Source organism: Salmo salar, chromosome 05 (genome assembly GCF_965601325.2).
Source record: "Salmo salar chromosome 05, fSalSal1, whole genome shotgun sequence".
Lineage (NCBI taxonomy): Eukaryota > Metazoa > Chordata > Actinopteri > Salmoniformes > Salmonidae > Salmo > Salmo salar.
In genome coordinates, this window is record NC_138295.1 from 20,865,764 (window position 1) to 20,882,174 (window position 16,411).

Sequence of the window (16,411 nt, forward strand, 5' to 3'; positions counted from 1 at the left end):
TTGCCTCGATCCTAACTAGTCTCCCAGTCCCTGTGGCTGAAAAACATCCCCACAGTATAATACTGCCACCACCATGCTTCACCGTAGGGTGCCAGGTTTCCTCCAGACATGATGCTTGGCATTCAGGCCAAAGAGTTCAATCTTGGTTTCATCAGACCAGAGAATCTTGTTTCTCATGGTCTGAGAGTCTTTAGGTGCCTTTTGCCAAACTCCACGTGGGCTGTCATGTGCCTTTTACTGAGGAGTGGCTTCCGTCTGGTCACTTTACCATAAAGGCCTGATTGGTGGAGTGCTGCAGAAATGGTTGTCCTTCTCCCATCTCCACAGAGGAACTCTGGAGCTCTGTCAGAGTGACCATCGGGTTCTTGGTCACCTCCCTGACCAAGACCCTTCTCCCACGATTGCTCAGTTTGGCTGGGCGGACAGCTCTAGGAAGAGTCTTGGTGGTTCCAAACTTCTTCCATTTAAGAATGACAGAGGCCACTGTGTAACGTAACAAAATGTGGAAAAAGTCAAGGGGTCTAAATACTTTCTGAAGGCCCTGTATAGTTCATATATTATGTTTTAGGACTGGTTTTTTAATGATTGAGTTATTTCAGGGGTTTTTATGGATGTGTGACTTGATCACCATGGCTATTTGATGTTACTAACATATTTCTGATTCTAATCTTTTTTCAAATTGTTTTGTAATTTTGTCACACAGTACTCGGCGGACGTGGAGAAAGTGACTTGCCTTCTGAAGGCTCCGCTTCATTTTGACCTGGAGACCTACAGCAGCACTGGTAGACTGGAGAAGGTGAGAGAGAGAGAGTACGAGAGATATATTTTTTTACTCGGACACTACTCCTATTTTCTCCCACTCAATACCTCCCTCGACCCACCAGTTGAGAATCGCTGGCAGAGAGAGCACCCTTTACACAGCTGCTCCCCTTGTAGGCTAAAGTATAACATTACACAAGGGTTGTCAACTCAAGTCACATGACTTGGACTCAAGTGCAACTTCTCTGTTTATTCCCCCCCCATCTCCCCCTTCAGTATCTGGATCTGCTGCTGGCCCAGGTGTGTGGCATCGTGGAGAAGCACACGGAGTCTGGTGTTTTGGAGGCGTGTGCTCGCGTGGCGTGTGCCCTCTGCCACGACAAGTACACCTTCTCCGGCCGTGCCGACCTGGTCGTCAGCCAGCTACTGGACAGTCTGACCGACCGCTTCAGCTCCCACCTCAACGAGCTGCTGCAGGTACACACACACACACACACACACACACACTCTTGAAGCATGTTGATGATGTTCTATCCCTCCATCTATCTCCGTGCTCAGGGCACTGCTGATGAAGATGAGGTGTACAGTGCTGCTACTGCCCTGACGAGGGTCGCAGCCTTCAGCAGGTACACTAGTGTGTGTGTGTGTGTGTGTGTGTGTGTGTGTGTGTGTGTGTGTGTGTGTGTGTGTGTGTGTGTGTGTGTGTGTGTGTGTGTGTGGTGTGTGTGTGTGTGTGTGTGTGTGTGTGTGTGTGTGTGTGTGTGTGTGCGCGCGTGCGCCATATTGGTGTTAGACTGATACTGAGGTGTGTGTTTTCAGTGCCAAGGACCTGACTTCATGGAAGCTGTTTGAACCCTGCTTTCAGCTGCTGAAGAGTGGAGTGGAGTCCAGAGACATCGACAAAGAGGTGTGTGTCCGTATACACACACACTCACTGACACACACACCTATTGAACATTGCAGGAAGAAGTGTCATGTAAAATAACCAAACTCCATCAGTGTTGTGCCATGTCGTTTCAGCTGATGGTTCCTGCTCTGAAGTGTGCAGCGTTCCACGTGCTCTGGGAGAAAGTCAGGGTGGCCAACTCTACACCAACCAAGGTGCTCATAGCATGGCACTGCCCGTCTGGCTTCTCCACCCACTAAGTTAGAGCATGGCACTGCCTGCCTGCCTGCCTGCCTTGTTAAGATGGCCCTACTTCCCTACCTTATGTACCCACTGAGGTGCCCCCCATAGAGCATGGCACTGCTAACCTGTCAGATTTACCAGCTCACCAGCTGTGTGGACAGCAGGCAATTAACACAGCAATCTGTTGGAGTGCACCACAGCGACACTCACAGGCTCAGTCTCACACACAGACACACACATGCAAACAGTTATGACTAGGCATTCACATTGGTTGTTTACCCAAGCTTGAGCCCCGGCATAAACACAGACAAATAATTTTCTTAGTACTGCTTAGTCAATGTCTGTCACCGTTGTTCTCAATCTGTTGCTCTGTCCCTCCCCCACTCTCCCTCTCTCTCTCTCTCTCTCTCCCTCACACACACACATGTACACACACATCTGCAAATTCATGTACCCATGCACCATTCTTTCACACACCCCTCCAAGGCAGAGGTAAAGCGTCTGAAGAAGGAGGTGCGTTCTTTCTGCATCGTCTGTCAGAGCTGCCTGTCTGTGGGCCAGCCAGAGATCAGAGACCAGGTTAGCGGGGGGGGGTTGATATGTGTGTGTGTGTGTTCAACAGGGTTGAGGTCATTTCGAATTGAAGGTTGTCAATTCAAGAAGTTAACTCACATTTCTAATTCAATAACTGAAAAGGGTCATCTATTTTCAAATGACTTCTGAGTAAACTGAACAGGAGAAGCTATTTATGGCATGTTTTTAACACATGTATTTTTTTATTATTCATGACTTGACTGACATCAATTGGAATTAAGCACAAACCCTGGTGCTGGAGTGTGTTGATGTGTTGTGTCTCTCCCTCGGTAGGCGTTTGAGCTGCTGTGTGACATGCTGCTGTTGTTTGGGGTGAGCTCAGTGAGGTCTCAGCCCACCTTGCAGCCCCTGGCCCACCCCCCCTCCGACTCCCTCCGCTTCGACATGGCTGCCTTCCTCCTTGACTATGTCTTCACTGAGCCTGACGACGACCAACTGTCCGGTAGGGCAACCATCACAACTACACTACCTACACCAAAATGGCACCCTACTCCCTATTTAGTGTAGTACTTCTGACCTGGGCCATCTCATTCTCTCTTCTCACCCCCTGCTATCTCGCTCCCTCTCCCTCACTTCTTTCTCCAGGTGAGGCAGAGGGAGTTGAGGAGGTGAAGATGGCTACTCTCCAGCGGCGGCGCAACCAGCTGGCCGGCTACTGTAAACTGGTTATCTACGGCATCCTGGATCTCAGCACTGCCACTGATGTCTTCAAATACTACAGCAAGGTAGAGAAGACAGAGGGGAGGGGAGAGAAAGAGGGGGGAGAGAGATAAATAAGACTGGGAGAACAGGGAAAGAAGGATGGGAGAGGAATGAGAAAGGGGTAGAAATGGGGAGGGAATGAGAGAAAAGATGGAAGACGAAAAGAGCGAAATTGAGGATTAGTGAGAGAAGGGCATGAGAGGGGGGAATGTGCAGTGAGTGAGAGGACAGGAGGATGATGGAAGGGAGGAGTGTGAGAAAAAGTGGAGGAAGGGTTAAAAGGTGGAGGAGGAGGGGTTAAAAGGTGGAGGAGGTGGGGTGAGAAAGTGGAGGAGGTGGGGTGCGAAGGTGGAGGAGGAGGAGGGGTGCGAAGGTGGAGGAGAAGGGGTGCGAAGGTGGAGGAGGAGGGGTGCGGAGGTGGAGGGGTGTGGAGGTGGAGGGGTGCGAAGGTGGAGGAGGAGGAGGGGTGAGAAGGTGGAGGAGGAGGGGTGAGAAGGTGGAGGGAGAAGGGTGAGAAGGTGGTGGAGGGGTGAGGAGGAGGAGGGGTGAGAAGGTGGAGGGAGAAGGGTGAGAAGGTGGTGGAGGGGGTGAGAAGGTGGAGGAGGGGTGTCATGACTTGGCCCTTTCTGGGTATAGATCGTAGCTTCCCCCTCCCTCTCATTCTCTCCTACACCCAGGTTCTGTTATCTCAGGTCATAAATTGCTGGCGGAGACTCTCCCCCTGGCCATGCAGTATGGAGAGAGAGACACAGAACAAAGGATTTCACGTGGCGAACTCCTAAATCCCCAAAATGGGAATATGAAACAAAATGTCCACTTGTGAGAAGGTGGGAATGGTCCGTGGACACTTAAGGGACGGGTATGAGGAATGTGTTTCATTTGGTGACCTCAGAGACGACAGGAAACACGCATAACTATATCTCTGAATGTGTACATTTCTTAATTATGGGGTTAGCATCTAATTCTTGTATAAAATGAATGAGTAAAGATGAAAGTATTTGTGAAATGATGTAATGTGATCTTAAACCTTTAATGTGAGAGAATTGTATTCCCTTTCAAGTGTAACTAAGTCATTGGCCTGCCCCCGTGAGTACAGACACGATCAGGATTCATAGAACCGCCTTTTCTACTGTTACAAATAAAGCCCCTCCTGAGGAAATCCTCTTCAGAGGATAGAGTACCTCGGTGTAAACTGAGGTGGTACAGGTTTGAGTACCAAGACTAAGCAAACCCACAGCGTGACCTGTGATTGCGAATAGTTATTGAATTCCTAACCATACCACGTGGAGCATTGGCTACACGGCTGGAAATGGTTCAACTCTGAGACTATCAATCCCTACAGAAGGTAGAGCAAATCTTATATATAAATTACTAGTCTGCAGCTAGAAATTATGTCAACCTGGGATGCGAATACCGGCAACCACCGAAACATCTATTCTATGAGAACGTTTCTGAATGGTACTCTGAAGTATCCATTCTAACCACTTTGATCTTCAGGGAAACAGAGAGAGAGAAAGAGACACGGATGAACTGACTCTCCAACAGAAAATATCACGACACATGGGCGTAAATATATATTGATTGCAATTATTCCCGAATGAGTGAGCGTTCATGTGCAAAGGATTAGCATTTCAATTAATATAATTATCAACTGTGTGTAGTGATCCGTTTTTCCTTTCCTGCTCTTTCTCAGTCCCCACACACTTCCCTTTGTCCACCAATCTGTCATATCGGCTTAGCCCACTAGGGAATCTTCCCTATCATTTGTTAGTAACATATCTACTGTTTGTTTGTTTATGCATTTCTGTGATTATTTAGTTAGTTAGTAAATAAATGATTAACCTGTCTGGGATATGTGGGACGCTAGCGTCCCACCGGCGGGACACACTGCCAACAGCCAGTGAAATAGCAGGGCGCCAAATTCAAAACAACAAAAATCTCATAATTCACATTTCTCAAACATACAACTATTTTACACCATTTTAAAGATGAACTTCTCGTTAATCCAACCACATTGTCCGATTTCAAAAAGGCTTTACGGCGAAAGCATAGCATTAGATTATGTTAGGACAGCACCTAGACAAGAAAAACCACACAGCCATTTTCCAAGCAAGGAGAAGTGTCACAAAAACCAGAAATACAGCTAAAATTAATCACTAACCTTTGATGATCTTCATCAGATGGCACTCATAGGACTTCATGTTACACAATACATGTATGTTTTGCTCGCTAAAGTTCATATTTATATCCAAAAACCCCATTTTACATTGGCGTGTAATGTTCAGAAATGTTTTGCCTCCCAAAACTTACGGTGAATGAGCACATCAATTTACAGAAATACTCATAATAAATGTTGATAAAATATTAAACTGTTATTCAAAGAATTATAGACACACTTCTCCTTAATGCAACCGCTGTGTTAGATTTCAAAAAAACTTTACAGCGAAAGCACACTTTGCAATAATCTGAGTACAGTATTCATACACAAAACCAAACCCGCCATTTTGTGGAGTCAACAAAACTCAGAAATAATATTCTAAATATTCACTTACCTTTGATGATCTTCGTCGGAATGCACTCCCAGGAATCCCAGTTCCCCAATAAATGTTCATTTGTTTCGATAAAGTCCATATATATGTCCAAATACCTCCTTTTTGTTCGCGCATTCGGTCGAGTACTCCAAATGCGCTGTACTCTCGCATTAAATTCAGATGAAAAGTCAAAATAGTTCCATTACAGTTTGTAGAAACATGTCAAACGATGTATAGAATCAATCTTTAGGATGTTTTTATCATAAATCTTCCATAATATTCCAACCGGACTAGACCTTTGTCTTCAAAAAAGAAAAGGAACACAGCTAACTTTCACATGAGCGCGTGCCTCTGAGCTCATGTCATTTTCTCACTCATCTACTTCCAGGAGCTCTTATTCTCTTCCCAGTCACAGTAGAAGCATGAAACAACGTTCTAGAGACTGTTGACATCTAGTGGAAGCCTTAGGAAGTGCAAAATGAACCCTAAGTCACTGTATACTGTATAGGCAATCACTTGAAAAACTACAAACCTCAGATTTCCACACTTCCTGGTTGGATTTTTCTCAGGTTTTTGCCTGCCATATGAGTTCTGTTATACTCACAGACATCATTCAAACAGTTTTAGAGACTTCAGTGTTTTCTATCCAAATCTACTAATAATATGCATATCCTACCTTCTGAGCCTGAGTAGCAGGCAGTTTACTACGGACACGCCTTTCATCCGGACGTCAAAATACTGCCCCCTACCCTAGAGAAGTTAAGCCAATTGGTGTATGGATGATTTATAGTAAAGCCTGGGTTTGTGCAGAACACCAACAATTTACGACGTTTGGAATGAGACTGACGTGAGGTAAAGAATAATTCATTAATAGAAGACTAATTGATCAGATATTAAAATATCTGAAGTTATATTCTGAAAATTATAACTTTGTAGTCTGAAGATTTTCCGTGGTGCCCCGACTTCCTTGTTAATTACATTTACATGATTAGTTTAATCACGTAATAATAATTACAGAGAATTGATTTGATAAAAATAACAGTCTTCACTTTTAATGATGCCAAAGACATGACAAGGGGTTAGAGAAGGATGGTAGGATATCTGAAGAGGAGGAGTGAGTCAGGGAAAAGAGTGGGTGAGAGACTAACTGGTGAAAGTGGTAGCTGTATTAGAGAAATAGTAACAGTGTCTTTTTGTAGGCACTAAAGGCATCAGCATGCTTGAGTTCGGCTGGCGGCTCACTGAAGTTGGCTAGGCAAACCCGAATGAGTGTGCTCGCATACTTCCTTAAAAGACCTTTTCTTGAAAAATGAGAAAAAAGCGTAAGTAGTACTTTGTCCATTTTGACACACTGTAGCCAGTATACACTTACTCAAAATTGTAAGCGAATTAATCCAAGGTAACTCAAGAAATCTGTCATAAATGTTGACGTTTTTGCCGAGGAGATCTTAGTCGCACAATTTTACATCTAAGATTTGGTGCAGTATTTCTAAATGAAAAAATGTGCATGAAACTGAGTCAATACTCGTTGAATGACATCAAATACTTTATTGAAGAATCCCTACTGTTGACCAATCACTGACGACGGCTTGCCTTAAGAAAAAATTGTGTGCCCGAAACAAACGAAAAAACCCTTACCGAAGTCCAAAACGAACAAAAATGTCACAAAATGTCGTCATAACATATGCAGGAACTCTTTCGAACTGATTCGGTTGGGAAGCATGCAGACGCCTTAACTCTTCCATGGTTCGTTGGATAAAGCCTTTCAGGAAAATAAAGGGCGTTTTGGTAGGGTTTTTTGGATAAATGCCAAAAATAGATCAGTGGTAAACACAGGCTTAGGAGATCTTATACATTTTGTTCTATGATATCATCTTCATCAGCTAATGTCACTTTGAGTGAATTTAAGAATTTATGTTATAAAAAAGCACAAAGGCTTCATAATTCATAAATGTCATGTTAACTGACTGAAATTATCTCAAAGAACAACGCGTTTAAGATCTCTTGAGCCTGTGTTAATCTCAGACCTTATTATCAGCATTTATCCCAAAACCCTATTCTTTCTCTATTCATTTTCCCCATAGGGATAGTTGAACCAACCAGAGGAAACTAATTTCCGGGTTTTAGGACTACTAGCTGGCGAACTCTATATGTAGCTATAGAAATGCAGAGATGGACAGGTAGAACTAAAGAGAGATGGAGAGGTAGAACCAGAGAGAAGGAGAGGTAGAACCAGGGAGATACAGAGAGATGGAGAGGTAGAACCAGAGAGATACAGAGAGATATGGGGAGGTAGAACCAGAGAGATATGGGGTGGTAGAACCAGAGAGATGGAGAGCTGGAACCAGAGAAATACAGAGAGAATGAATCATTGTAATTATAGAGGTAGAACCATAGAAATTGGATGAATCATTGTATTTATAGAGGTAGAACCATAGAGAGGGTGACAGTCTTGTCTACTTCCTCTAGTTCTACAAAGACTACGGTGACATAATCAAGGAGACTCTGAGCAAAACCAAGATGATCAGTCCAGTGCAGAGCGCCAAGACTGTCTGCCTGAGTCTGCAGCAGGTGTGTGCGTGCGTAAATTAAATAATATGTTTGTTACAGATGTATTATATATTCATATATTACTAATTGTGTGTGTGTCAGTTGTTCTCAGCACTGGCTCCAGAGTGCGTTGGTGGAGGCCAGGAGTTTGGGGAGATCAGAGAGCTAGCTAAAAGGCTGGCCATGAGCTTCGGCATAGACCTCCACCGCGTCCGCAAACCATTGGTGTCCCTGCACATGTCAGTCACACATACACACTAAATGTCAATATACACTACCGTTCAAAAGTTTGTGGTCACTTAGAAATGTCCTTGTTTTTGAAATAAAAGCTCATTTTTGGTCCATTAAAATAATGTCAAATTGATCCGAAATACAGTGTAGACATTGTTAATGTTGTACATGACTGTTGTAGCTGGAAACAACAGATTTTTTATGGAATATCTACATAGGCGTACAAAGGCCCATTATCAGCAACCATCACTCCTGTGTTCGAATAACATGTTGTGTTAGCTAATCCAAGTTTATATTTTGAAAAGGCTAATTGATCGTTAGAAAACCCTTTTGCAATTATGTTAGCACAGCTGAAAACTGTTGTCCTGATTAAAGAAGCAATACAACTGGCCTTCTTTAGACTAGTTCAGATGCCTCACAAGTCCTCAACTGGCAGCTTCATTAAAGTGTACCTGCAAAACACCAGTCTCAACGTCAACAGTGAAGATGCGACTCTAGGATACTGGCCTTCTAGGCAGAGTTCCTCTGTCCAGTGTCTGTTCTTTTGCCCATCTTAATCTTACATTTTTATTGGCCAGTCTGAGATATGGCTTTTTCTTTGCAACTCTGTCCAAAAGACCAGCATCCCGGACTCGCCTCTTCACGGTTGACGTTGAGACTGGTGTTTTGCGGGTACTATTTAATGAAGCTGCCAGTTGAGGACTTGTGAGGCATCTGTTTCTCAAACTAGACACTAATGTACTTGTCCTCTTGCTCAGTTGTGCAACGGGGCCTCCCACTCCTCTTTGTATTCTGGTTAGGGCCAGATTGCGCTGTTCTGTGAAGGGAGTAGTACACAGCGTTGTACGAGATCTTCAGTTTCTTGGCAATTTCTCACATGGAATAGCCTTCATTTCTCAGAACAAGAATAGACTGACCAGTTTCAGAAGACAGTTATTTGTTTCTGGCCATTTTGAGCCTGTAATCGAACCCACAAATGCTGATGCTCCAGATACTCAACTAGTCTAAAGAAGGCCAGTTGTATTGCTTCTTTAATCAAGACAACAGTTTTCAGCTGTGCTAACATAATGGCAAAATGGTTTTCTAACGATCAATTAGCCTTTTAAAATGGTAAACTTGGATTAGCTAACACAACATGCCATTGGAACACAGGAGTGATGGTTGCTGATAATGGGCCTCTGTACACCTATGTAGATATTCCATAAAAAATCTGCCATTTCCAGGTACAATAGTCATTTTCAACATTAACAATGTCTACACTGTATTTCTGATCAATTTTATGTTATGTAATGGACAAAAAATGTGCTTTTTAAAAACAAGGACATTTCTAAGTGACCCCAAACTTTTGAACGGTAGTGTATGTATTGTTCCAATTGAGAAATTAATTGTGCAGCCAGTAATTTACAATTTACAAAAACATACGCACACTTGACAAAAAAATCTGTTTTAAGCTCAAACTTTTTGATAAATAAAGTTATGTCTAGCTGGTATGTAGAACAAAGTATTCTCTGTTGGTCAGGGATGGCATCCGGTTTGCGTTACGGGAGGCAGCAGAGGTGGAGCAACCCCCCAACCTGCCCTTCCTTGAGATACTCAGCGAGTTCAGTTTCAAACTCCTACGTCAAGACCGAGCCCAGCTGTGAGTCACACACACAGCAACTAGACACATAAGGATATGCATGTCCTTTTTCTCACATTTCACTCTTGCACACATGAAACACAAATAGAGCTGTCCGTTTGTTTCAGATCTACATGAAGTGCCTGAAGGATAGTCCTGACCTCAGCCTGTTTCTCCCCCCTCCCTCCCTCCCTCCCTCCCTCCCTCCCAGGTCTGCTTTCCTGAGTGCTGAGTGTGGCTCTGCTGCCCCCTCCTGGCCATCTCTGAGGATGTACCAGCGCTCTCTGCAGTCTGGCTCCTCCAAGCCCCGAGAGGAGGGGGAGAGGAGTGCAACGCTGTCCCCCCACAGCACCCCTGCAGCCAAACGCAGGAGGACTACCCCCCAGGGTCAGCAACACACATACACACATATTACTATCAAAGAGATAAAGGTATAGAGAGGTGATTATTATTATGGATCCCCACTAGTTCCTGCCAAGGCAGCAGCTAGCGTCCTGGGGTCCAGCAAAATTAAGGCAGTTTGTAAAATGTAAAAAAAAAAGACCATACATTCACAGATTTCACAACACACTGTGTGCCCTGCGGGGCTTACTCCACCACTACCACATATCTACAGTACATTATTGCCCTGGTGAACCATAATTCCTGATTTTTGTGACCCACCTTTCTACAACCCATGGCCTAATGTAATTGATCAAATGTGTTAAGAGGGGAGTAATGGCTTGGAACATTTGAGAAGGTGAATGGTTTTCTTTAAAAAGAAAAGGGTTGGATAGGTGGAGTTTTGCAAGCTGAACAGAGATCTATGAGTTTTGACCCACAGAAATCCTATAAAAATCATGAGTTGTACTGTATATGTAATTCTATGGTTTGACCCCTGACCTCTCCTCCAGGGTCAGTGTCCAGCGCTAGCAGAGGGCCATGGCTGGACAGCAGCAGTATCCATAGCAATGTGGCCACCCCAGGCCTCACCTCCACCGTGCAGAGACAGCCATCCAAGCACCTGCCCGTCACACATAGGACACAGGCCTCTGCCACAGGCTCTGACAAGGGCAGCATCATCTCCGAACCCGAGTCTGATGATGACTTTTCAGAGGGGTAACTTTCTCACCTTTTAACCTAAAAGAGAAAACGAAATGTTTTACTTAGCTACACTCACCTACTTATTTATTTGCTTAGTAGAGCTAAAACATTTAATTTGACTCTCTACTCCAGCATTTTGGATTTAAGATCAAATGTTTTATATGAGGCGACAATACAGAATGTCACCTTTTATTTGAGGGTATTTTCATATATATTTTTTTCCGTTTAGAAATGAATGCACTTTATGTATCTAGTCCCCCCATTTGAAGGTGTCAGAAGTATTTGGACAAATTTATAGTTTATTAAATTTAGTCAAACGTTTAGTATTTGGTCCCATGTTCATAACACGCAATGATTAAATCAAGCTTGTGACTCTACAAATTTGTTGGCTGGATTTGCTGTTTTGGTTGTGTTTCAGATAATTTTGTGCCTAATAGAAATTAATGGTAAATAACCTATTGTGTCATATTGGAGTCACTTTTATTGTAAATAAGAATATAATATGTTTCTGAACACTTCTACATTAATGTGGATGCTACCATGATTACGGATAATCCTGAATGAATTGTGATTAATGATGTGTGAGAAATTTAGATACACAAATATCATAACCCCCAAGACATGCTAACCTCTCACCATTACAATAACAGGGGAGGTTAGCATTTTGGGGCGCGTATAATATATATGCCTCTAACTTTCTCACTCAACATCCACAGCAACCTGGCCACCCCAGGCCTCACCTCCACCGTGCAGAGACAGCCGTCCAAGCACCTGCCCGTCACACATAATACACAGGCCTCCACCACAGGCTATGACAAGGGCAGCATCATCTCCGAACCCGAGTCTGATGACGACTTTTCAGAGGGGTAACTTTCTCACCTTTTAACCTAAAAGAGAAAACAAAATGTTTTACCTAGTTATATATGCACCTACATACACTACCGTTCAAAGGTTTGGGGTCACTTAGAAATGTCCTTGTTTTTTAAAGAAAAGCACTTTTTTTTTTGGTCCATTAAATAACATAAAATTGATCAGAAATACAGTGTAGACATTGTTAATGTTGAAAATGACTATTGTACCTGGAAATGGCAATTTTGTTATGGAATATATACATAGGTGTACAGAGGCCCATTATCAGCAACCATCACTCCTGTGTTCCAATAGCACGTTGTGTTAGCTAACCCAAGTTAATTATTTTAAAAGGCTAATTGATCATTAGAAATCCATTTTGCAATTATGTTAGCACAGCTGAAAACTGTTGTCCTGATTAAAGAAGCAATAAAACTGGCCTTTAGACTAGTTGAGTATCTGGAGCATCACCATTTGTGGGTTTGATTACAGGCTCAAAGTGGCCAAAAACAAAGAACTTTCTTCTGAAACTTGTCAGTCTATTCTTGGTCTGAGAAATGAAGGCTATTCCATGTGAGAAATTGCCAAGAAACTGAAGATCTTGTACAACACTGTGTACCACTCCCTTCACAGAACAGCGCAAACTGTCTCTAACCAGAATACAAAGAAGAGTGGGAGGCCCCGGTGCACAACTGAACAAGTGGACAAGTACATTAGTTTGAGAAACAGACGCCTCACAAGTCCTCAACTGGCAGCTTCATTAAATAGTACCCGCAAAACACCAGTCTCAACGTCAACAGTGAAGAGGTGACTCCGGGATGCTGGCCTTCTAGGCAGAGTTGCAAAGAAAAAGCCATATCTCTGACTGGCCAATAAAGAAAAGATTAAGAAAAGAACACGGACACTGGACAGAGGCACTCTGTTACATTGTATTTCCGATCAATTTGATGTTATTTTAATGGACCAAAAATGTGCTTTTCTTTAAAAAACAAGGACATTTCTATGTGACCCCAAACATTTGAACGGTAGTGTACATTCATTTACCTACTTTGTCCTTCATTTCTCTCTTTTCTGGCAATTCCTGCCCCCTTTCTCTGAAAACATTTACATTTGAGTCATTTAGAAAGACACTCTTATCCAGAGTGACTTACAATAAGTGCATTCAACTAAAGTAACTAAACAATCACATATCACAATCACTGTGAGTAAAACCTTCTCCAAAAATAGCAGCAATCTGCTAAGTTAGTGCTAGTAACAAAAGACAATTTTAAATGCAGGGAAACTCCATAACCCTTACCTTAGTTCCTACTGGTGTTTGCAGATGGGAAGAGACTGGATAGCTGTAGGCAATATGAAGGAAGCGCCCCATAAACCACTGGAAGTAAAGGTGGAGCCATCATATGCCTTACACCTATCCAATATCTTCCTATTTGCAAACACCAGTAGTATGTACCCGTATATAATCTCACTTTTTTAATTACTAGTTAATTATTTGCGGGGGAGAAAGATTTGTCCTGTTACACACAAATATGTAATGGAAATGTGTTACTTGCATACCCCAACTCCCCCTGAAACACCAGATTTTTCACCTTGTAGGCTCCGGTTTTCGAAAAAGCGACCTCTCGGTTACTGGCCTAACGCTATAATCTCGAGGCCACCTGTCTACCCTTTGAGTTAATTGATGTAATGAAAAGTGCATTAAAAATGTACTTTATTATTAAACCTGTCCAGTTTGTTCAGATCTACAATCACTGAAGAGGGAAGGGGCTAGGGGTTGTTCCTTTTTGAATATGTTTTGACTTTGTATCTTGTCCAGTTCACTGCAGCGCAAGGTGGAACCCAGGCGAAGGAGCAAGCTGCCTAATACACAAGCCAGCCCCTCCTCTGGGCACTGTGACCTCGAATCACATCTCACCATGTGAGTGTATGTCTGTGTGTTTTTGAGTGTGTGTGGGTTTAGGGAGAAAGCAAAAATTATTTTATCTGATCATGTAATGTTCATACGATCTTGTTTCCAATTTTACTTGACAAAGTTAAATGAAAATAAAAAGAGAATTGATGTGGCTGCATGGGGGGTTTTCTGTTACATTTAAAAGAGTTTGTGGTTTGAAATACCCATATACAATATGTGTTATTAGGCTGAGTCTGATTGAGGAAGATGAGGATGATGAAGTGGAGGAAGAAGAGCCTGAGATTGAGGACTTCGAGAGTGACGATTCTGACCACGACACCGGCTTTACACTGGTAAAACACAAGCCCACTCAGATCTGACTTGTTGGTGCACTGACCCTATAATGTCTACCATGGTTGCTATTCCTTTGTTCCCTCACCTCTCTTTCTTCCTTCTCCTTTTCTCTCCAGCCGTCCACCCGTCGCTCCACCAGTTACTTAGAGGAGTTGTTTCAGTGAGGGAAAGGACCTCAACACAGTAACAAGAAGAACAACACTTATAGGAGAAGATTTGATTTAGTCCTGATAGTCTTACGTTGGTATCCCTCAGACAGGCATTTCAGGGGTAAACAGTACAGTACATAACGTTGTTACACTTGTTGTAAGCTCTTATTAGAATTTTTTTTTATGTTGAATGAATAAAATACAAGTGCCTTAACATTATGAATGTTTCAAAGATGCAATGTGAAAAATATCTTCATGGCTCATATAGGAATTGTTTGACACATGGTATTTTTTTGTTTTTCTTGTTTATGACTTTGTGGTTGTGTTTCCAACTGTTAAATGAGCACTGATTTAATGTGTATCAATAAAGAACCAATTTCTGAGGATATTGTTCTGTGGTTTATTTAAACAGATGAAAGTTGAGCTTTTAATGCAAGATGGGGATATTGTATGTTAGTATACTTCCGTTCTATCATACCCATCGCAAGACCCACTGATTGATGCTTATTTATAAAACCCTTGTATCTCTCACTCCACCCTATCTGAGATACCTACTGCAGCCCTCATCCTCCACATACAACACCCGTTCTGCCAGCCACATTCTGTTAAAGGTCCCCAAAGCACAAATCCCTGGGTTGTTCGTTCCTCTTTTCAGTTCGCTGCAGCTAGCGACTGGAACAAGCTGCAAAAAAACACTCGAACTGGACCGTTTTATCTCCATCTCTTCATTCAACCTCAGTCATGGACACTAACTGACAGTTGTGGCTGCTTCATGTCATGTCTCTATCTTTTTGCCCTTTGGGCTGTTGTCTGTGCCCAATAATGTTTGTACCATGTTGTGCTGCTGCCATGTTGGGTTGCTACCAGTGTTGTCAGTGGTTGCCCGGTCAGGCCCATGCTGTGTTTTCATGTGTTGCTGCATTGATATGTTGTTGTCTTAGGTCTCTTTATGTAGTGTTGGTGGGGTCTCTCTTGTCATGTGTGTTTTGTTCTAAATTATTATTTTTTTAATCCCAGCCCCTGTCCTCGCAGGAGGCCTTTTGCCTCCTGGTAGGCCGTCATTGTAAATAAGAATTTGTTCTTAACTGACTTGCCAAGTTAAATAAAGGTTCAATTAAAAATGTAAAAAATCTCAAATGATCCAGTCATTGATTAACCGTATATGGCTAGTTAGAATTATTGAAATACTGAAGAAATGCAATAATGCATCTTTCCTTCCTTTTAACTTTCACTGATCTGAGTTTCCAAGACTAATTCAAAGATGCTTATTGACTTCAGCTATTTACTTTCCTACATTTACATTTACGTCATTTAGCAGACGCTCTTATCCAGAGCGACTTACAAATTCCTGTCATAAAATTTTCAAATGTGTCATGAAATGAAGGATAATATGTTGGTTGTGTCATTGACATTTTTTATTAAATTAATTTATACTGAATAAAAATATAAATGCAACATGTAAAGTGTTGGTCCCATGTTTCTTGAGCTGAAATAAAAGATCACAGAAATGTTCCATATGGACAAAAAGCTGATTTACATCCCTGTCAGTGAGCATTTCTCCTTTGTCAAGATAATCCATCCACCTGACAGGTGTGACATGTCAAGAAGCTGATTACACAGCATGATCATTACACAGGTGCACCCAGTGAAAGGCCATTCTAAAGTGTGCAGTTTTGTCACACAACACAATGCCACAGATGTCTCAAGTTTTTAGGGAGCATGCAATTGGCATGCTGACTGCAGAAATGTCCAACAGAGCTTCGGCCAGAGAATTTAATGTTAATTTCTCTACCGTAAACTGCCTCCAACTTCGTTTGAATGAATTTGGCAGTACATCCAACCGGCCTCACAACCGCAGACCACTGTAACCAAGCCACCCCAGGATCTCCACATCCGGCTTCTTCATCTGTTGGATTGTGGATTGTCAGAGGAGAGGGAGGGGATGTATTGAGGAGTATTTCTGTCTATAAT

The 16,411-nt window shown here is 42.6% G+C and overlaps 1 protein-coding gene across 1 annotated transcript in view; it reads left to right on the plus strand.

Moving 5' to 3' along the window:
* The window catches only part of stag3 (STAG3 cohesin complex component), a 51,862-nt gene extending 37,038 nt beyond the window's left edge, over positions 1–14,824 (plus strand). Inside the window, exons 17-33 of the mRNA XM_014199154.3 lie at positions 704–796; positions 1,036–1,236; positions 1,318–1,385; positions 1,579–1,666; positions 1,780–1,860; positions 2,375–2,467; positions 2,756–2,924; positions 3,068–3,207; positions 8,185–8,286; positions 8,368–8,504; positions 10,016–10,135; positions 10,326–10,501; positions 11,008–11,212; positions 11,914–12,063; positions 13,863–13,964; positions 14,185–14,290; positions 14,408–14,824. Of these exons, the coding sequence (XP_014054629.3) occupies positions 704–796; positions 1,036–1,236; positions 1,318–1,385; positions 1,579–1,666; positions 1,780–1,860; positions 2,375–2,467; positions 2,756–2,924; positions 3,068–3,207; positions 8,185–8,286; positions 8,368–8,504; positions 10,016–10,135; positions 10,326–10,501; positions 11,008–11,212; positions 11,914–12,063; positions 13,863–13,964; positions 14,185–14,290; positions 14,408–14,455 (2,079 nt within the window). The 3' untranslated portion in view covers positions 14,456–14,824. The remainder of the gene's footprint in view (positions 1–703; positions 797–1,035; positions 1,237–1,317; positions 1,386–1,578; positions 1,667–1,779; positions 1,861–2,374; positions 2,468–2,755; positions 2,925–3,067; positions 3,208–8,184; positions 8,287–8,367; positions 8,505–10,015; positions 10,136–10,325; positions 10,502–11,007; positions 11,213–11,913; positions 12,064–13,862; positions 13,965–14,184; positions 14,291–14,407) is intronic.
* Positions 14,825–16,411: the final 1,587 nt, after the last annotated feature.